General features: G+C 33.5%; 1 protein-coding gene across 30 annotated transcripts in view; it reads left to right on the plus strand.

Annotated features, from left to right (window-relative positions):
• Positions 1–23,846, plus strand: part of LOC143240044 (uncharacterized) — a 197,335-nt gene that overhangs the window by 65,086 nt on the left and 108,403 nt on the right. For 10 of the 30 annotated variants that reach the window (XM_076481841.1, XM_076481849.1, XM_076481839.1 and 7 more), the window contains one exon: positions 5,136–5,188. The exons of 17 other annotated variants lie outside the window; for them this stretch is intronic. In XM_076481841.1, coding sequence (XP_076337956.1) covers positions 5,185–5,188 — 4 coding nt within the window. In that variant the 5' untranslated portion in view covers positions 5,136–5,184. Of the gene's footprint in view, positions 1–4,343; positions 4,698–5,135; positions 5,189–23,846 lie in introns of all 30 variants that reach the window. 3 more of the 30 variants (XM_076481850.1, XM_076481840.1, XM_076481842.1) reach the window with 1 other exon arrangement.

Consider the following 23,846-nt stretch of genomic DNA (forward strand, 5'->3'; position numbering starts at 1 on the left):
AACACCTTTCACATATTGTACTTGTCAGTATCTTAGTTACACTTGTTCCTTGTTTGTAGTCAAGCGCAAAACTCAACAATTCGCTGTGCTATGCCCACCACGGGTATCGAAACCTGATTTTTAGCGTTATAAGTTCTCTGATATATATAGTGGATGATTAGTTAAACACAATGCGACAAACGTGTTCTCTTTCTACCAAATAAGTTTAAAGTTCTAAATTAAGTTTGCCTATCGTCTCAACAATGCAACGTTTAGTATGCGAACAATATTTTATTTATTGTTGTGCATATCGCTGTGATAAGAATATTTTGTTAATATGCTTATATTATATATAACCGCTCACAACATTCTGCACACAGTAATTTGTGTTTTTCTCAGATTCGTAACTTCAGAGATACGTTATGATTAAAAATAAATAAATATTATCGCTAACGCATGAATAAGCTCTCTTGTTAAGTGCTTAAACTTAAACATTTATGCTCAGTTTTATTATTATTTTTCTCATATATAAACGTAAGTACTAGTAAGTTAAACTAGACTTGCTTGTTTGAGGAGATTTTAACTGTAATTAAATCTAACAGAAAGATATGTAATGCTGAAATAAAACCAGTTCAGACTTCGAAATTCATAGGTGTGGTTAAAGCAGACTTCTTTAACTGTAATTCTTAATGAAAACAAGTAAAAACAAACTAACCCAGGCAATCGATTTTCAATCTAAAACTGTCACTGAATCAACAGCTCGTTCCGTCTTTTCAATCTAATTAAAATGTATAATACCATGATGTATGCAAAAACATACACCAAAAAAGTTTCATTTTGATAATAAAGTAAATGTATTATTATTATCTTTACGGCAACACAGTATGTAACAAATACACTTGTACGTGTAATATACAACATCTGCAGTAATTGTAAATGTAGATAGATAGCAAGAATCATTATATTTTACTCTCTGGAAAGACGAAACTTTTAGACGTCTTTTATTAGCGTAGTAAGTAAGATTTCACGTAGATGCTGTGTCACATTTTCTATGTTTCACTGGTTTCATAATTCAAATTTCGTTCAATTTTATTCTACGTCTATCACAATCTTTGTACACTAGTTTTTTTATGACTTGGTAGAAATGAATACTGCGGCTCGGGGGAGATTTCACCTGTGAGAGTGAAAAGGCAGGCTTGCGTTATGTGACATTTGCATGGTAAATAGTAACGATAGAACTTTCATAGTAAGCAGACAGCATGCAATGATATTTGCATTTCTAAACACCAGTTCCAGCTTTGCGCGTGTAAAGGAAGCAGAAGGAGACCCATCTTTCTCACTTCCAAACATCTACTGAGTTTTACTTTATTTTCTTCCGTCAGGGACTTTCGTCTTTATTGCATCTCCAGTGTGTGCTATGAATTATTGTTGTTGCATATATCATTGTAAGATGAATCTAGACCATCATCATGGAAACTCTCATATCTTACTCTTTTTTTTTTTATCAATTCAACACTATTACAAAAATATGAAAACATTTCTAAATGCATAAAGTAGCCAAGAAACAGCATAACTTTTAACGGAAATTGAAAAAAAAAAAAAAAATTAAACTTTGACCATCAGTTGGATATTTCTGCCCAATATCTAACATCTTTTATCACTAGGAAACGCAAAGAAACGAGTTTTCAGGCTACATTTTTTTATTACTTACTAAACCCAAACTTGAGATAAAAGAAATTGAAACGTATACGAATATGAAGAACAGAAAGGCAGGTTTTATATGAAACACATTAAACAAACAATTGTGAAAGGTCTAACTTGCATGTGGTTTAGTTTAGTAAAAATAACTACTTCTAAGCAATTCATTGCATTTAACACGGCACTGGAGTTGTATAGTGAAACTTAATTAAAGGAGGATATTATAAGATAACAAAATTAACTGGTGAAGGTCGGTATTTTCCAGTAAAACCACTGAAAATATTTGAAGAATATGTCAATCATCTATAGAGTTTGCATTGTTTGTTTGTTATTATCAAAATAAGTAATGTTTAAAAAGTGAGCACGAGGCATTCTGTCTCCATGACACAAGAAGGTAGATAAGTCACACAATGTATGTCTAAAGAAAATATGGACATATTTTTGGAAGGACATTTTTTATTGAATTATATGTCAGTTACAGAAAACATCAAACGAGACGCATGTAGATTAAGACGTTTACCTATCAAGTTATGGATACAAACGTTATAAAACATTTTTATATGTAACTATGTATATAACTTTTAAATAAAGATTCAGAGAAATTTATAACACTAAAGTTAGTAGACCTAAGTAGACTGCTTTGTGATGTTAATATGAAAATGTAACAATTAAACTGATTTAAGATAGCATTACCACACCAGCCTTTAAAGTTTTGGTTCATCAAGTTGCGCAAATATTGGATTCAATTGTATTCTAAACGTAATACGTGAGTATATTTCAGCTGCTGGCATGGGAACTATTTTACGTGTATATTTTAATATATGATAGTTATTTTTATTTTATTTACAGAATAAACATATATAAAGTGAAAGTTTTTTGAAGTCTTAAAAATGACAAAAAGATTTTATTTAGTTTTGTTGGATGTCTCCACTTAATGTTCTAAACTTGTATTTCTTCGTAATCATAAACCCTTCTTATGTAAAAAGTTGTTTTAACGTCTACGAATAAATGCACGGAAATTCTAAAACTCGAGAACAGGATATCTACTAGTGTTTTTAAGTTTCACACAAGTATGATTACTTTTAACCTACAGCTTAGACCATGGCCTAATTTTTTGTAAGTAGTTTGATAGTCATGATTTAGAATTGTTAAAAAAACAAAAAAACACAAGTTTAAGACGTCCCACCATGCCAACGTCACGTGTTCCATTACGATTGTTTGTTTGTAGGTAACTATAAAGTTGTACAATGGACTTTCTGTGCTATGCCCGCCACGGGTGTCGGAATCCTGTTTGTAGCATTGTAAGTCCGCAGAAATACCACCGTGCCACTTGTGGAATGGTGCATCGTATCCACATTAATAATAGTATGTTGTACGTACCTTGAGATCTATAACTTACTCTTAAGAGAATGGCACGGTAGTAGCGAAAGACACGTATCACGTAAACTTTAACTACAACTTCTCTGCCGTTGTGTTCCATTATAGACCAAGTATACAAACACGTGTCACAATTATATATTCATTATACTTTGTGAACTGGCGGACTGTCACCTCCTCTTTTAAAATTAAGGATTATTTACGAAAACTATGTTTAACTCTTGTAAATATTTCTTCTGTTTATAGCATATAAACGTAGTATTTGCTGCCTATTTTTCTTTAATCTCTCAGTTGGCAGTGAAATTTCAGTGACAAAACTTTACGTTGGAAACGTAAATAAGCTCAATCGTAGTTTACATTTTTACAAGTTTATGGTTTCGGGACTTTATCTGTTTTCAAATTACCTTGAAGTTTCATTCCTATAACTATGATTAAATACTATATATGTTGGATAAATGCTTATAAGTAAGAAAGTGACAAGTCTAAAGGAAAACTTTTCTAGTTTATTTTTTGCGACGTATCGAGCAGACGCCCTTCGTCGGGCAGTAAAGATTGTTATCCTTTGCTGCCCTACAAAGGGCGTCTGCTCGAAAAGTCGCAGAAAATAAACTAGAAACCTTTTGATTTCAACGTGTTAATTTATTCGTTACTATTCAAGTTTTTCTTCTCATGTCTTGCTGAGCAACACTTATCTTACAATATCCATTGCACAAGTAAAAAGGTTATAAGGTCGATCCACCGGTTATTAAAGTAATTGAAAAGAAAACAGTTTGTTAAATATCAGTAAATATGGTCTGTTACTCAAGTAAGATATTTTGTGTATTTTATAATTTTCAATACATAAACACGAAAAAAGGATTATCGTAATGCATATATTTTGTATTGTAATTGAGATGTTATACAATGTGCAGATGTTATACAAATACAATATTTGAATTTTTTCATACTTTATCTGTTTTTGGATGCTTCACCTATAAAAGCTGAACTACAGGTGCTATGTTTTATTTACCTTCGTTCACTACCAGCCACCAGTCTATTGAAAGTGACTATATAATTTTACGACGTTTTAAGAAACTATCAAAATTAGTATTAGTAACTATTTTATCTGAATGTAGAAGTTATATGAAAGTGATGTTTCCGTCACCTATTAAAAAGAACCTCCATTTGCTTGCTAACTCATTATTGTCATTCCAAATGGGAGGCTAAGATTTTACTACACAATTTTCTTACCTTGTTTTCTTTCTTGGTCTGCTATTGAATTAATGAATTTGGACTGCATTTCCTAATAGAGTCGTATCTATCAGCTAAGAAAATGAAAGCCGCTCTGTAATGCATTCCGCATTCCAACGAGTATGGGGAAAAAGGGAAGGGGGTAGCGGTGGACAAGCTTTTCAGGTTTACCTTTCCCCAAGTTAATTAAACCTAACTCTGCACCTCATCATCGCAGACCAGCTGATTGCCACACTAATTAGAATAGGAACACAGTGAAGGCTAAATGGTTGGTGGAAGCATGTAGGTAGGTGAACAAGGAGAAAATTCATTCCGAGACCTTGGGGAAGTTGTGGAGAGGGGAAGTGAATGCTAATTAAAAGACTCTCCTTCAGGATTAGACTCGTCTTTTATGAAAATACAATTAGATTTAGGTATGTAAATATATATGTATGTGCATGTTCATGAATTCATTTTTTACAAAATAAGTAAAACATAAGTTAGTTTTATCCTTAGTATTATAAAGGGCTAGATTGTACACTATCACATTATTTACATATAAATTTTCTCGTTTATGACGTTTCATTCTTTCCTCTTATGGAGTGTATGTAAACAGGACTCAAGTTTAACGGTACCATATATAAATATAAGATGAATATATTTTTATTTAACTACTGGTCTCAAATAATTTTGTTTCATAATAGATATGCATAATCTCAGAAACAGTTGTACGCCACATTTCGTCTTTCAGCCTCAACGTCACAAATATTCAGTTTAATAGATACTCGGTTAAGTATAAACTTAATATATAAGTTATGAAAGCGTCATTTTCCAACAGTTTCCAATACTTATTGTTAATTTCTGTGTCCTAGGTAAGTCAAAGACATGGTACTATACTAAACATCTCACCAAGATCTACATATGGGTAAGTAAGAGCATATATTTACATGTAACCGAGCTCATAAGCAAGGTATAACTAAAAACATAATTCACTTAGTTTTTCTCTGAATTTAACATTTCTTAGTTCAGGTAAAGTTGCTACTCACCACTTGTGAGGACCTTATGTGCTTACTTTACCAATTGTTGCTGGACTGTCTGATAATTTGTTCTGTAACAAATATCTTTACGTTTTCCAAATTTACTAGAAATTTAAACAAGAAAGTAAATTTGTGTCATGCACTTTTATATAGATTAGAAATCAATGCATGTTCAGCTTAAGAAGAAAGAGTTGAATAAGCTTAGATAACTAAAGTTTTTAGATTTAAAACATCTGAAATTCAAAGAAATATTATGAGCATTTTGATTGTTGGCTGTTACTGTCATGAATGATGTGAGTTTTGAAGACAAAACTGACTGAAACAGTAAGGATAATTTACATTTATGCACGATCGTATGTTGTAAGTGTATTTTTGCCAGGGTGATGTAATGATATCGAGTTTATTTTGTCTAAGAAATTTAATTACGCCAAATTTAGAGTAGAAAATATTAAGGGATAGTGGAAGTGTAGCACGTGTTTCTTTTTCAAACTTAACTACGTTCGTTAACACTGTCTACATAAATTGATTGTTATCTGGTTTCAGAAGATGATATCAAGACTAATTTAAACTTTTGTCACGTTCTTAAGGATGTTTGTCATGTGTATAAGTTTGTCATCTCTAACCGCAATCATATAGTGTAGCTGTTTTATTATATCTTTTGGTGAGGTAGAAGAAATGCCATTATTGTTGTTACAGCATCTAATGACTTTCTCAGTCTCTATAGATCTCGTGCTTCGTTGCCCAATCAATCAGATGCCTGTCACTCACACACTTTCCAATGCTGAAACACTCACTTCAAACTACCACCTGCTATCATTGACTAATACACTAGAATAAAAGCACAAAACTGATATATGCAGAAATCATATCCTTATTATCCTCAATATGCTTAAGAACTTAAACTTAAAATTAGTTTAAAATTAGGTTTCTTTTTAAATATGACCGTTGTTATTAGCGCATTTATATAGCACGGTTAAAAAGCTTATGTATGTTTTAACTAAGTTGTCGCAGTGAAGTGAACAATCTTTTCTTTCTTACTTTGAACTAAGTAACAATTCATTATTTTCTAATGAGTGAAATTAGCCTAAAAGTTCATTTCTTATCTGCATTTCGGAAGTTTCAGTGCTCATCGTTATGAATTTACTCTTAAATTTAAAAATGGATCGTTCACTTGTACATTATGCTGTTTAGTTAAAGTCACTATCATTTTTTTCCATTTCTGGAAGTTTAGAGGTATTATGTAAATACAACTACAGTGTGTCTAAAATATGAAAACAAAACTGAACATTTCAAAATATTGCAATATTAAAGTGTCAGAAAGAAACCTTGAAGCCCCGTGTCACGAAATGAGATAAACGATGAACCCAAGTTAAATATATTAAAATTGTAAATTGATGCGAAAAGTAGTGTCTTTCAGGTAAAGCCAAGACTCTCTTTGACCAGTGAGGCAAATAATTATGATATCATTTAAAACACACACACACACATCCTAAGTAGAATATGTGGTGGTATTATATATTTTTCTAGTTTTCGTGTTTTTCACTTTTTGCTAGAGTATATTAAGACTTCAGTATTTTTATGTATGTTTGATAGTGTGAGTGAATAACAGATTTTTGGTAGGGCAGTCAATGAAGAATTAAACTAATGTTTAGGGTTGTTTCTCCTTCGGTAGCACACTAATTCTATTTTGAGTAACACTGATAAACAGGGTAAGTTGGTAAAGAGGGGTCTATCTATGATGCGATAATGCCTATTGATACAAATGTGCTTCCACATCAATGCCTCCTGTTCCATGTATGCTGCTGTCTTCTTGTAGCAGCGCTTTGACTAGAACAAGCTTGTTTGTTTGTAGTTAAGCACAAAGAGTGATTTGAGCTGTATCCATTACGAGTATCGAAGCTCGGTTTCTTGGGTTATAAGTCCGCAGTCTTACCAATGCAGTACTAGCGGTTTATATCAAACACTTATTACTACTTACTACCCTAGTAAGCGAAATGTGAATATATCTTAACGTATTAAACATTCGAATAATATAATTTCACAGTGGGTTAGAGATAAGTTTTCAGATTTACAAAGCTAAAATTCGAAGTTCGATCCTCTGTGGTATAGAGACCACAGACAGCATCTTGTGCAACTTTGTTCTAAAACCCACCCACACACACACCAACTTTTCACTTCTGCTGAAATGTAAAAGCTTATAACGTTAGAAAACGGGCTTCGACACCCTCGGTTGGCAAAGAACAGATGGCCTATTGTGTTGTTTTACGTTTGAAAAGAAAAGAAAAACCAATTATATGAGATAGAAATTGAGTCATATTGATAAATTAACCTACCAAAAAATTTAACCCCTAAATTATTTTTATATATAGATTTTCCCTTGAATATCAAACAAATTTGTTAAAGATGCAACCAAAGTGAGTGACTTAACTTCAAACGTAGCTTAGTTCTTTTCCTACTGAAGATGCTAATACAAATTCATTCTATTATGCAAGACGTACGCTAAATGGCCAAAAGTACGTGGACACCCGACCATCACACCCGTATGTGCTTGTTGAACATCTCATTCCAAAACCATGGACATTAATGTGGAGTTGGTCTCCCCTTTGCTGCTTTAACAGCCTCCACTTTTCTGGGAAGGCCTTTTCTTTAGATTTTGGATCATGGTTGCGGGAATTTGCTCCTATTCAGTCATAAAAGCATTAGTGAGGTCGGGCACTGATGTCTGGCGAGAAGGTCTGACTCGCAGTCGAAGTTCCAATTCATCCCAAAGGTGTTCGATGGAATTGAGGTTAGGGCTCTATGCAGGCTAGTCAAGTTTTTCCATACCAACCTCTGCAAACCATGTCTTTATGGACCTCGCTTTGTGCACGGGGATATTGCCATGCTGAGACAAAACAGGGCCTTCCCCAAACTGATGCCACAAAGTTGGAAGCACACAATTCTCTAGAATGTCAATGTATGCTGTAGCATTAAGATTTCCCTTCATTGGAACTAAAGAGCCTAGCCCCAACCATGAAGAACAGCCCAGACCATTATTCCTCCGCAAAAATTTACAGTTGGCACTATGCATTCAGGCAAATAGCGTTCTCCTGGTATCCGCCAAACCTAGATTTGTCTGTCAGACTGCCAGATAGTGAAGCGTGATTCATTACTCCATAGAACGCGCTCCCACTGCTCCAGAGTCCAATGGTGGTGTGCTTTACACCCCTCTAGTTGACGCTTGGCATTGTGCATAGTGATCTTAGGCTTGTGTGGGGCTGCTACACCATGGAAACCCATTTTGTGAAGCTCCTGGCGAACAATTCTTGTACTGACGTTGCTTCCAGAGGCAGTTTGGAACTCGGTAGTGAGTGTTGAAACTATGAACAAACTTTTTACACGCTATGCGCTTCAGCACTCGGCGGTTCCGTTCTGTGAGCTTGTGTGGCCTACCGCTTCGTGGTTGAGCTGTTGCTGCTCCTAGACGTTTTCACTTCACAATAACAGCACTTACAGTTGATCGGGCCAGAAATTTGAAGAACTGACTTGTTGGAAAGGTGGCATCTTATGACAGTGCTATGTTGAAAATCACCATACTCTTCAGTATGGCCTATTCTACTGCCAGTGTTTGTCTGTGAAGATTGCATGGCCGTATGCTTGATTTTATTCACCTGTTAGCAATTGGTGTGACTGAAATAGCTGAACTTACTAAATAGAAGGGGTGTCCACATGCTTTTGGTCATGTGGTATATATATATATAATAATACTGTCAAACATCGTAGTATTCTAAATGCCTATAAATCAATGCACACACAAATATATATACTTATCTATTTACACATATATTCCTTTCATGAGTGGCGTCAATTTCTCGGTGACCTTGGATTTCGGCTTTGATTTATCGTACCCTTATTGTCTCAAATCAGTAAAATTATTATATTAAATAACAAGTACATCTGTTAGTATTTTGCCCAAAACCTGGAGCTGATATCAACACAAACAAAATAATAACGAACTTGAAGCAAGTTGTGACATATTAAACTCTTAAAGAATAGAGATTACTGTTAAAGAAGTATGTATAAATATTTTATCTGTGACATCTGGATTGAATCAGAAAATGCAACCTTTGAAATTTTAATTCGCAAAAGACATTTAATGTTCATAGTGCTAATTTTCTTATATGTTTAAATCCTCTCTGAAGCTGAATTCTGAGAACCAATGATTAAACGAATCACATTATTTTTGCCCCGAACTAAAACGTAACTGGGATTTTCAACCTGTACAGAACATTATGCCAGCTTTGGTTAAACAGCAAGGTCAGAGACCTTAATGTACAAGTATAACTGTTCTAGACTTTTATAATGCACACAGAATAGAAGGTATGGAGAAAGAAAAGAAATATTGCGTCTCGAACTCTGGGCTATCTGTTTCCCAGTTGCAATACGTTAATCACTAATCCACACCTGCCAACGAAACTGAGAAGGAATATATTAGAAAAATATATAAAAAATTAAAACCGTTCCCTGAAGTGACGAAATTAGATCATCTATTACAGAAATTTACACTTCTTAACGTGCTACAAAATGGCTGCCAGTATGTTCCTTTTTGTTTGTAAGTTATGGAGTCTGTAAATAATAATATCTTATGAAAATAATGATACAAACAGTTTTATGAAAACTACCGCAAAACCTTTTTATTCATAACAACATTGAATCTTGTTTCTAAAAATAATTTCAATTTGAACTTTTTAAATGAATATAATTTTTGAAGAATTAATTCAGTAATAAGTGCATTGTTGTGAGACTAAAGGAAACGGTATAGTAGACTTTGAGATATATTAGGATCCTTTTTCGCATCCAGACACTAATTACAGCATCCAGTTTCTTCTTCTATCAGTATTTTTAATTGACTGATTAACATAAAAAAGTATATGTGTAATAAAATGTTCTTATGCTGTTCACAAATCACGCTGATTTAAAATTATTTTTTTCTATAGATCTAATTTAAGTAGCAAGGGGTACTAATTATTAAGCTCACGAACACCGAACATATTGAAAAAACCCATCTTTTTAGATGGAATTACACTTATTAGTACTAAGAAGTATAAATTCTAATTTCATGTCTTTTTAGCTATCATTGAACTAAAGTTTTTTATTACAAGCCATATTTAAATAAAGTGTGTCTTAACAATGAACTGAAGAAGACTGTTATTTGCTTATTTTCATATTTTAGGGTAAAAGCACTCAGCATATTTGTTATCGCCAAACTAATTTTCAATAGTTTGAAATAAAGGGCTATTCTAGACTATTCTCAACTGCCCTGTTTTCTAGATTATCATCAGATTCAGTATCGAAAAGTGTTTTTTCTTTGTTTTTTGACTTGTCTATATTTTGATAAAAACAACAACAAAGACTCACTGTCTCATACCGTTACCGAGTTTTTAATTAAGTGTTTTTGACTTAAAAATAACTTGCTGGCCACGAAAAATTGATTTAAAGTTTTGAGTATTCTGGGATAAAATAAGCTGTTCCTTATTGATACATATTTAGTGATTCCGGCATGATCGTAGGCCCGGCATGGTCAGGTGGTTGAGGCATTCGACTCGCAATCCGTAGGTTCGAATTCCCATCACACTAAACATGCTCGCCATTTCAGCCGTGAGGGCGTTATAATGAGCCGGTCAATTCCACTATTTGTTGATAAAAGAGTAGCCCAAGAGTTGGCGGTTGGTGGTGATGACTAGCTGCCTTCCCTCTATCTAGTCTTACACTGCTAAATTAGGGACGAAATTCAAAACAAACCAAACCGGCATAATCGAGTGTTTGGCGTACCGGCCTACGGATTAAAAGTTCAGGCTCACGAAATTCATCTGAACACACTCTGCATTTTCAGTCATGACAGTTGATTCTGTTATTCGGTTAAGAGTATCCGTCTGAGCAGTGAATTCTGTTTACTAGTGCCCTTCCTTTGGTCAGCAACTCTAAATTAGGGACAGCAATGAATAAACATTAGAGACTCTGACCTAGTCATTTAACCCATGTGTATGATCTTTGATATAGCCTCTAAGCACATCTATATGATCTCTGACCAGAACTCTAAGCCCACTGATTTTTTATTCTTCGTTTACGATACAATTTTTAATTTTAACAAGGAGTTTACATTAGTTTGTTTTGTTATTCATAAAGTTTATTTAAATCAAGAAACTAAATCATTGAAGCAATTAAATTAAGTGCTCCAGACTTTTGTGTGAAAACTATAGTCATAAATTTATGCAAAGTAAGCAATACATTTTCGAAATAAGTGAAATGAGCATTACATAGTTATAGAAAATTCCTTTAAAGATTTTGTTTTGCTCCAGTTTTTTATTCAGATTGAAGGAGACCCCTTTTTCAGCAGCCATTATCTTACATGCAACTTCAGACTATATAAATGAAACTTATAAGCACTCTCACTAACATGTTTAAAACTGTCATTGAAACTCTTATACTGCCTTATACTATAGCGACATCTACAAACATCTAAGATTGCATAAAAACAGCATTTTTTTAAGTAAACGTTCTGAGAAACAACATATAATATTAGAAAATAAATGGGTTTGAAAATAACAAGTTTGTAAAACTTCACTCAGCTAAATGATGATATAGAACCAAATAATCAATTTCATCAAGTGGCTAATTAATACCCGAGTATCAATGAATGCAAAATAGTCACTATTTCCAGAACACAGGGCCAAGCGTGTTAAGGCGTGCGACTCGTAATTTGAGGGTCGTGGGTTCGTATCCCCGTCGCGCCAAACATGCCAAACGGTCAATCCCACTATTCGTTGGTAAAAGAGTAACCCAAGAGTAGACGATGGGTGGTGATAACTAGCTTAGCTGCCTTCCCTCTAGTCTTACACTTCTAAATTAGGGACGGCTAGCATAGATAGCCCTCGTGTAGCTTTGCGTGAAATTTAAAACAAACCAAACCAATCAAGGTGTTTGATTTTTGATATTCACGCAAAGCTATTCGAGAGCTATCTGCGCTAGCCGTCCCTAATTTAGCAGTGTAAGACTAAAGGAAAGGCAGCTAGTCATCATCACCCATCGCCAACTCGTAGGCTACTCTTTTACCAACGAATAGTGGGATTGACTGTCAAATTATAACGCTCTCACGGCTAAAAGGGCGAGCATGTTTGGTGCGACTGGGATTCGAACCCGCAACCCTCAGATTACTTGTCGAACGTCTTAACCCACCTGGCTATGGCGGGCCCAATCAAATTGTATTTCCCAGTTTGTCCCCTTTCCTTCTGTGATAAAAATAAGTAAAAATAGCTGTTATTTTTTAAATTTAAATTCAATGTGTTTATAAACAATATAACAAAAGTTCCAGAATTTTTGAATTACTTAATTTTGATTTTTTTTTACAAATTTGACTATGATCGTGGTTAAAAAAAATCTTACTTTTTTAGGATGATAAATATTTCGCATAAGTATTAAGAATGTGTGTGTTTTCTTATGACAAAGCCACATCGGACTACCTGCTAAACCCACCGAGGGGAATCGAAACGCTGAATTTAGTTTTGTAAATCCGTAGACTTACCGCTGTACTAGTGGGCAGCAAGTATTAAAAAGGCTTATTAGTATTTGTATCAAAGTTTCCTCGCACTTTGATACAGTAAATAGAGTAAATAGAAGAATTTGTTAATATATCTGTATAGAATAGTTGACAACTGAAATTATCAGTTTGATTTTATGTGAAATTTTATTAATCAAATAGTTCAACTTTTATTTTTCTAAATCTTGAAATATTAATAAAATAAGCACCATAGCGATATGATCAATAACAGTTTGGATAAAAATCTTAAGTTAAAAGAAAATAGTACAGATAATTGGAAAGACAATGAAGTGATAGAGTGTGAAACATCTTCAACATTAATTTTTCATCATCATTCTTATTACGTTTTTTTCGTTATCATCCTGGTGCCAAACTTCTCTGATATTATTTTAAAAATAATATTTTTCTAGCCGTACTTCATTTAATCTGTTGGTTTACTCAAACACAAGAATAATTAGATGGTAGAGTGGTTATTAATGTCTCCTCTCCAAGCATTCATTGTTTGACAATCAGGTTCAAGTTTATGGTATATCCTAGTATTTCTTAATGTTAAACGAAGAGCTTTCCATTAGCAGTAGCGGTAATCTCTTTGTTTCCTAATTGGCTAACGCTAACTTACGCGAGATACAGTTGGCAGCAGTGGTATGACACAACCGTTGTTTTGTCCCGCCGTAACGGAGCCTACTACAAATAAGACACAGAAAGTGGCACGAGAAAAGTGCTTTAATCAGCATACAAATTGCTTGAAGATGTGTTGACGTCAAGATTTTAAAATCTCTGATACACATGAGTATATCATGAAGTATGTATATATATATATATAATATGTGTGTGTGTGTGTCTGTGTGTATAAGTGAAACAAAATCGATAAAGGACAAAATGCGTATTAATGTATAAGTTAATTGTTACAGAACAGGTAATGACAGTTAACTTAGTTTCGACAAAGATCTTATTTTCAAAGCAACATAATTCGAGTGATTTTATTGATACATCAATCTATGGCATCGTGAACTCTATAGTAAAATGATCCGATATATTTATTCAAAATTTGAAATATTGCATCAGGAGAAGGGGCAGAGGAAAGGTTATATAAAAACTATTATTTGTTTGGAGACGCCAGAACGTACCTACATCTTAGCAACAGAGAGAAAGAAAAAAAAAGACACTAAATTCACGTTAATCTAGGACTTAACAACATACAATGTTTTTAAATTCACTTCAATGTGTTATGAAACTTACTTCGTGAGTTGTGAGAATGCTAAGTGACAACTATATATATATATATAAACACACATAGAGTTTTCTTTTTTGAATTTCGCACAAAGCTACTCGAGGGCTATCTGCGCTAGCCGTCCCTAATTTAGCAGTGGAAGGCTAGAGGGTAGGCAGCTAGTCATCACCACCCACCGCCAACTCTTGGGCTACTCTTTTATCAACGAATAGTGGGATTGACCGAAACGTTATAACGCCCCCATGGCTGAAAGGTTGAGCATGTTTAGTGTGACGGTGATTCGAACCCGCGACCCTCAGATTACAAGTCGAACGCCTTAACTCACCTGGCCATGCCGAGTCGTACAGAGAAAGAAAAGGTACTAAACCCTTTACAGCATACACTGTTTTGAGATTGATTTTAGTTTAGTGATAAACTTATCTTCTTGAGTTATGTAACGTAGAATGGTAAGTGACAACAGTAGAGAGAAGAAAAGTAGTCCTTAGGGTATTACACGGTTTTGAGATTTTTTAAAAGCGTTGTGAGACAGGTATTTGTCTGAGGCAGAAACACGTAACTAAACCAATAAGAGATAATAGTCGAATGATAAAAACTTTTTTAGTTAAAATTTTACTATGACAAATACACAAAGAATTTACTTGAATTTAGCTAATTGTGGACAAATGCGTGAAATGCTTCCCTTAGTATTCTTGGAAATCGGCGTTGTATATCACCTTATTTTATAGTTATGGAAACATTAGAGTAAACGTTCTCCGTTTAATACATTAGTAATAAGCTATGACTTTTACAGTTGCTCATGCTTGGATGTCATTGATCCATCTTATGATCGTTGTTTGAAAGCCATCTATATTTTCTGAGTTTTTATTTTACTTATATTCTATAACAAATATTTCAAAGCAATATATTTCTCTCTGTAATAGTTTTACAGAAATTTGAGATATATGTATATTTACTAAATTTCTTCCTTGCTTATACTTTTACGAAAAAAGCGAAATCTACATTTAAAAAACGCAATTAAAATATAGGTTTTATATCCTGGTTAAAGATTTACACAACGATGACTTAGGCTCAAATAGAAACGTAAAGGTATAGTCATAACATAACATGGCTTATACGTACAAATAGTAGGGTCCTAACTTCGTGTTGTTTAGTCGGCTCTGACAAGTTAGGAAGCCCGTAAGATAGCAATATAATCATTGTGATAATGTAATCGGCTCATCACTGTCCCTAGAATTTTAAACATTTTTTACCTTGTTATTAAAGGCCCATTTCCCACAGTTGTGTTTTCATTTTGTGAAATATATTAATTACTCCAGTCTCACAAATAGAGCCTCTGTTTTCTGGGGATAGCTGGCTTATTTTTAAACATTGTAGGAAATACCTATGACGTCTGAAGTGTACAGAAGATTTCTGAAAAGCGTGAATAGCGAGGTTGACCTAAATCATCTGTGACAAATACTAATATTCCGGTTGAGAAGTATTTTATCTTTTGGTCAGTATTAAAATAATAATCTCAAGCCATGTTAATTTTATGTGTTCGATTAGATAAAACTAAAAATTACGTACATTACAAGAGTGATACAACGAAAAACCCTTTTTTTCAGTTAAGGAAAAATGTTTATATTACACGTGTATGCATACACATATTTGAAATTGTGCCTTTCTTAAACAAACTGGCCCCAGCATAGCCAGATGGTTAGGGCATTCGACTCGTAATCTGAGAGTCGCGTGTTTGAAATCTCGTCACAATCAACATGCTCGCGCCCTTCAGCCATGTGTGTGGGGATTATGATGTGACGGTCAATGCCACTATTCGTTGGTAAAAGAGTAGCTCAAGAGTTGGCGGTGGGTGATTATCACTAGTTACCTTTACTCTAGCCTTATACTGCTAAATTAGGGACGGCTAGCGCAGATAACCCTCGTGTAGCTTTGAGCGAAATTAAAAACAAACAAATAAACAACAAAGAGTAGCCCATGAGTTGACGGTGGGTGGTGATTACTGCGTATCCTGTAGTCTTCCACTGCTTAATTAGGGACGGCTAGCGAAGATAGGCCCTGCGTAGCTTTGTGCGAAATTAAAAAAACAAAACAACAACAAGAACAAATAAAAAATACTTCTGGAAATTAATAAAATGGAATTAACAAATAAAAACACACACGCACACACAGATGTATATAAATATTGTTGGAATGGAACAGTTAAACTTAATAAGGATCGGTTCGAGTATCTAAAGGACAAGTTAGAATTTTTCTGAAAGAGCGGTTAGTAATTTTACGAATTTCAAACACTGACATGTGAACAAAATAACAGATTTTATTTTACATAATAAAAATATATTTCAAATTACTTTTATAAGTATTTGTTTTGGTTATAATATTCCTGATGAAGTTTATTGTTCTCTTACTGTTTTAATCATCTAATCTATCGTCACTCTTACTTTCTGTGTGTCTCACATTAGAAATTTTATTTGAAAAAAAATCTAAATAATAAAAATTATGGTAATGAAACAATGTAAAGAAATATAATTATTGTAAGAGCATCTAACCTACTGAAAGTAAAGTAGTCCCGACTAAATTTTATGTGTTACATAAGGGTGTGTAGGTCTGAAGTAAAAAATGTTATTAAAAAGATAATAATCGATTAGCTGGCGAACGTCATTAATTCCAGAAGTTTCAACATTCCCCCATAATTTATTTTGTTTTTTTGGACAAGAAAAATATTTACTTTCCTCAATAATGGATGGCTGTTTTTATTAAGAGTGTGTGTGTGTGTTTTCTTATAGCAAAGCCGCATCGGGCTAACAGCTGAGCCCACTGGGGAGAATCGAATCCCTGATTTTAGTGTTGTAAATCCGTAGACTTACCGCTGTTGTAACTGAGAGCTATTAATATTAAGAGCTACCCATTGAGAAAATATAGGCATAATGTGTTTCTTAATGTGAGATTAATTCAAAACAGTATCTGTTGAACAGGAGCTTAGATCTTATAATATGGCATTAAAACTTTACAAAATATCCCTCTGTGATCGTTCAGATTTTACTGTGAAAGTAATATACTTAACTTTTGAAGTACTCACTAGCTTGTATACGGTTTATTACCTGCTAGGGATGCCCACATATTGCATCATTCTGAGAAATTGTATGTTTTCCACTGTTACAATACTCAGTATCAATAATTTAATAACATAGTGGGTAAAATCACCCATTTTCTATGTAAAACGTATAAGAGACACCAGCTGTACTTAGCAGGATTAATTGTTATATTAATAATATTTCTGTTCATTATTTTTGTGACTCGTGCATACCTCATGAGGTTTTGAAACCAACAAAATCATTGACTCACAAGTGGGTTTGAGAATAAACATTTTAGAAAGATATGCTTAAAAATCTGACAGCCGTTAGTAATAATAAAGCTGAAATTCCTCAATTTCCGTATGTGGATCCGACGGTGTATATAAACATCTGGAGTAAAGTTAAATAATGCTACACTGAGTTTCCCAATTCTTCTATATATATTTTTTTCTATACCAAGAGTTGTAGGAGGCAACAACCTGATTTCTGTTACGTAACAGTATTGTGCGCTTAACCTCTGTGTCAAGCCAATATGAGTAAAGTGACATATCTTTAATGTGTACAGGAGTTGTATTGAACATCAGTTTTGATTATGAGACGTAATGGAGATACAAGAACTATATGTATGTTACATATATTCTTATTATTCCACATCTACACGTTATCATTCAAGTACTCTTTAGTACTTTTGTTTTGTTTAGCGCATTGTTATTTCCTTACAATAGGCTTAACATAATACTTGTTTGAGGTTTTATTCCAAACTTGGATAAAAACAGAAAACTTATCGGTTAGGTGATATTATATACGAACCATTGCATGCAAAATGAAGAAACTTAACGTTAAATAATTTGACACTTTATTTAATCTCGACTTTAAATCTTTATTATATTCTTAATTTAAGTTTAACTTAAGCATAGATAAACTTTTCTTTAGATACAGCTCATTTTGCGTTGGCCGATTCTCTGCGTCCTCATCGCGAGTATATATAAAAAGGATATATATCGAGGTGATATTTATTAGCAAAAGAACTATACCAAACCTCTCCGTGCATTGTGTGTATTATTACAACCGTTCGCAGGAACATGAGAGAAAACGACAACAATGCCCTAGACTTTCCTGGAATGTCAACCAGAGAAGAATTTGTCTGTCGGTTTTCAGAATGACAATCCACTATTTAAGTCAATGTCAGCGACTCGTTGTGCTTGACTGTAGTATTAAAGACGTGAGTAGCGTTTTTAGAGTGAAACGAGTGACGAGGGACAGTTTGTTTCGTTTGTGGTTGAGATCTCGGCTCGTTGTCTCTGGTGTTTTCCTACAAGCGTATCAATCAACCAGCCAACGGAATGTAATCATAGAAGAATAAAGGACGAGTGGTTCTTTCAAGCTGGAGTTATGATAAATCATAAAATAAATGGAGTTGAGATGAAAAGGAAAGGTAGAAGAAGTTCAAGCTTCACTTGAAAAACTAATTTCATGGTATTTTGTTTTACTAACTTTAGAAAATGTATTTAGTTGTGTATAATATTAAGTTGAAGCGTAATATGTACATTTTACATCTGTGTCATGGACATACTATCTACATTCATGTGAAAAAGTTAGGACACCCTATGAAAGCCTGTGAATTTTTTAACATATTTGGATATACAGATATTTAATCTCAATTTCAACAATACTGAGAGAAAGGAATATAATTAAACAATTAAAACTGAAGAAAAGATTTTTCAAGATTTTCTGTAAATGTAATTCTACAAAAATACATATTCTAACTGAGGAATAAGTTAGGACACCCCCACATTTATTCCCACTTAAAATGGCTCAACTCACACACAGGTGTATTTATGTAATTTTCTTATGCGATATAACCCTTCACAAAGACTTTATTGTGGAATATAATATCTGTGGTGTATTTCATTATTGACATTTTTCTTTGAATTAAAATGTGGTTCTTCAAACAGCACAGGAATCAGTATATAACAACACTGCACCTGGCTTCTAAGTATGACAAAGTACTCTGACTAATCAACAGTTAGCTTTTATATACATAAATAACAACAATAACAGCAGCATAAAAATCATGTACTTTAAATACATTGGAATTGAAATTAAACCTTTATTTTAAATAAAAAATTCTAATAGATTTTCTAAACATCTAAGATAACGTGTTTAAGATAGATGGATAAAATATGCATTATATACAGTTTGAGGCAAAAGTCACTATACAGTTGCACACTTTTATTAATGCAAAGAAAACTGAAGCATAATAACAAAAAGTAAGCAGTTGCTGTTAGCTACAAATTCGAACTGAACATATTGTTATGTTGTTCTTCAATGTACAGTCATGTGAAAAAGTTGTTTAGTTATATCCCTATAATCTCTCAGTATTGTTGAAATTGAGATTAAATAACTATATATCCAAAAATATTACAAAAATACACAGGCTTTCATAGGGTGTCCTAACTTTTTCACATGACTGTATAATATAAGTCTGCAGACATGTCGCTGTGCTACTAGGTAAGGGCAGGCTAAACCAAAAGTTTAAATAAATGAATATTATATCCTGTATAAAATTTTAATAATAGATTCCGTTTGGTAAGCGAACTTACTAATTTTTACAATAGAATACTATTAGATGGCCATCATGTGATTTGGAAGAAAAATATTTTAGGTTTTGAACGTAAAATAATATATACCCATACCAGCCGTTCTGAGATACATATTTTAATTGAAGTGGGTTTCTCGTCATCAGGAAAACCTGATATACTTTTATAACAAGTCAGATGATGGCTATCCAACAGTATTTTATTGTTAAAGCTACAAAGTTCGCTTACCAAACAGAATCTGTTATTAAAATTGCATGGGATCCATTGCTGGAACGTAGTGTTACCAAAACGCACTGGCTTTTCTATATATTAGAAGTTGATAATCTAACTTACGTCTACAAATAATTATTGTATGAATACGTTGAAAATTGATTTCATGAATGATTTTAATTATGATTGGCTCACAAAGAAGTTTACCCATGCTGACTCTCTCGACTGCAGTTTTTTGTTTCTTTTTTGGTCAAGCATGATTTCGCAGAATTTACTTATTTTAGTTAGTTTTGAAGTGTGAGGTTAGGGTATACTATGGAGTGAGGGGGTGGTAGTACTTACCCCGTCATTTATGATGAGCTATACGTTAGTGTATCAAGAAATATCACCTTACGATATGAGTGACAATATTTCATTTTAAAGAATCCAACATGATATATATGTATATCTTATATACCTGTAAGAAAATACGTGATGCTGTACGAAATATACCCTTGTGATATAAGTGGCAATATTCATATTCAAAGCTATCTAACACGTGCTATTCATCTCTTACATTTGTGTAAGAAATTACATAACGTAATATCTAGTTGACATAAAATTTACTGCAGGTTACGAAGTTTGCTATTGATACGATAGAGTTTAAAAACGTGAAGATGAGTAGATGACGCCACTAGACACCCTATGCATTTTATTAGATAAGGTTCAATCATCTCGTTTCAGTTTACATGTATTCGAATTTTGTTTTTTGCTACACAACGTACCCTACACGTTTCAACAAACTCAAGATGTTTGTGAGAAATACATATCGGTGAAGAGCTTCAAGGGTATCAAAAGAACATTTACTATTGCAAGTTTAAAAAAAACAACTCTCAAACTTCCCAAAGAGTTTGTATTTTGTTACGAAATAAAGATGTTTATATATGCAAATGAGTAGAAATTCAAAATTATAAATTCTGTTGGATTATTTAACTGCCTTGTGTCTGACAGTAGAACGTTATTGGTATGAATGAGTTAGGTTTACCTTGTATGTACTGAACCAATGTATAAGAAGTAACGGGAAACGTTCCAAACTTTGTGAGCTATTAGAAGGAACTATTCTGCGTGCACCCATTCCGTTTATAACTTGATTTTAATACTTCAGTCATTAAATGACTAGGCAACTAATATATGCAAACTTTCCCAAATGATAATACTAGTCATTCAAATCTTTATGTATCTATAGTTTTGAAACACTATTATTTTTAATTGTTCAATTGTAATAACTGAAAACACTAAAAACATTATAACAAATACACTAATATGAACGTTAATATATCAAATGCTATCGCCCTGCAAATTTGAGGTAAAAAATATGTTCTAAGATGTGTCTTTTTTTTACAATTAAATTCATGATGTCAGAAAAACACTTAGGTTCAAGACGTCTTAATACAAAGCGATAAAAACCCTATAACCAGAGCGATTTCGAAAGACGAACCTTTTTTGTTCTTGAGCCTAAAGAAGTAATGTCCACCTTTCGAAAGCACTCTGGCTACAGGAATTTTACCGTTTTATATTACGCTTAAACTTTATCATTGTTTTGCAATAACCAGCTGATGTAGTAAGCTTATAGTCTCCCGCTGGTACAGCGGTAAGTCTACGGATTTATAAGGCTAAAATTAGGGGTTTCATTCTCCTCGGTGGACTCAGCAGATAGCTCGATATGGCTTTGCTATATGAAAACAAACACACACTAAATTTATATATTTATTTGAAAGGACGGACATTAATCTGGACCTAAATCTCTTGGTATAATATCACTGAGAATATACACATATACAGTGAAAGATAAGATAGAGCGCTTGTGACTTTACCATATCGTAAGATTTGCAGAGCTTTAAGCTAATCATAGCTTTTTTCTGTGTGAATTGTATTGGAGAAAATACTGAACAAAACATACATATTTATTTAAAAATATTTATGCATATCAGCTCATATTATGATACTTCGTAATAGCGGTTCGTACCACAGAGTAGGCAGAAAAAATATCCATGTGTGTTACACAGCTTAGTGCAATCTGCCTTTTACTGCAATGACTCTACAGTGTTGTTTTTACAGATATTAGTGGACTACCTATAGTAATGATCAACTGAATCCAGAACACTCTGCTCGTATGGTTCTGTGAGAGGCAAGGATATGTTTTAGTGAGAGTGAAAGTCTAGATACCGTAAAACAGATGTAACATGAGTTTGGAGAGGCAAGGATATGTTTTAGTGACAGTGAAAGTCTAGATACCGTGAAACAGATGTAACATGAGTTGGGAGAGGCAAGGATATGTTTTAGTGACAGTGAAAGTCTAGATACCGTGAAACAGATGTAACATGAGTTGGGAGAGGCAAGGATATGTTTTAGCGACAGTGAAAGTCTAGGTACCACAAACCAAATGTTAGACGAACAAATCATTCATTCTTCTATTTCCTGAGTGAAACTTTCAACACAAGATACATACTGAATGACCAGTTGATATGTTAAAAGAATTCTACAGGTTGCAGATCTTTTATGCCACATGCTGTGTATGATGAATTTACTATTATATATCTATTTTAATACTGATGTTTGTTTAAATAAAATTTATATTTGGAAATCTACATAACTTATACTGCTAAATCTGTATTGCAAAATTTCTGCCAATTTACTAAAGTTGTAGAAGATTCTGTTTGTTTTTGGGAATTTCGCACAAAGCTACACGAGGGATATCTGTGCTAGCCATCCCTTATTTAGCAGCTGAAGACTAGAAGAAAGGCAGCTAGTCATCATCACCCATCATCAACTCTTGGGCTACTCTTTTACCAATGAATAGTGAGATTGACCGTCACTCTATAACACCTCCGAATATGTTTGGTGTCACAGAGATCTGAACCCGCGATTCTCAGATTACGAGCGCCCTAACCACTTGCTCATGACGGACCAAGAATATTCTTGAGTGTACGAATCAGCAATAGTGTATCGTCAATATTGTTGTGCAGGCTGAAATTTCTAGAAACTATCCTCATGCCTATAAATGTAACTAATTCAACGCGCCAAAAGAAGTATATGTTATTGATTTACTACAAACCTCGGAAGCTATAATTGTGATTAGCACTTACTAATTGGAAACTTTGTATAATTAAACAGGAACGTTGATAAATTTTGAACATTGCAAACTGTTTAACTTCAGCAGATTCACACTAGACATTTGTATTTTTCTGAAGACATTATATGACTTCAACAGTGAAAAAACTCGACGTGTGATCAACAAAGAATACAGAGCTAGCTCCCTGTTTAGTGAATTGTTCCTACATCAACTCGAAATTAACTCGCTCATCCTGAAAAGTTCCAGACGACAGAAAAAGACTCAATATTATTTGTAAGTTTGTAAAACATTTGAACAAAAATTATTGCTTGTAATCACCCTTAACGTAAACTTTATTGTTGTTTGTATATTAAAGTATATTTGTATTAAAAATGAAACTGTGTGTATCAATTTTGTTGGTAAGCATCATAAGTTTGATACACATCAACGCTGACTTAACTTCTAAATTTAAATTATTGCTCAACTCAAATTATTTTAAATTATAATACGTGATTGAAGTTTCATTCGTACCATATGCTTTTGATAATATATAACGTAACTTCCAGTTTCTGGGAAGAGTTTCTATGAATATGGTTTCATCTGTTTGTCTTAGTAAATGTTAAGGGATAAATCATGAAAATAGTTATTGGAAAATATGGGAAAAATCAGGAAATCCAGAAGAGATGGTAGGCAGTTACACATTACGCTCTGAGGCTAGTTTCTCTTACTCATTTCTCTTCTGTACCTCAGCTAATTGAGATACACCA

Source organism: Tachypleus tridentatus, chromosome 13, assembly GCF_004210375.1.
Source record: "Tachypleus tridentatus isolate NWPU-2018 chromosome 13, ASM421037v1, whole genome shotgun sequence".
Taxonomy (NCBI): domain Eukaryota; kingdom Metazoa; phylum Arthropoda; class Merostomata; order Xiphosura; family Limulidae; genus Tachypleus; species Tachypleus tridentatus.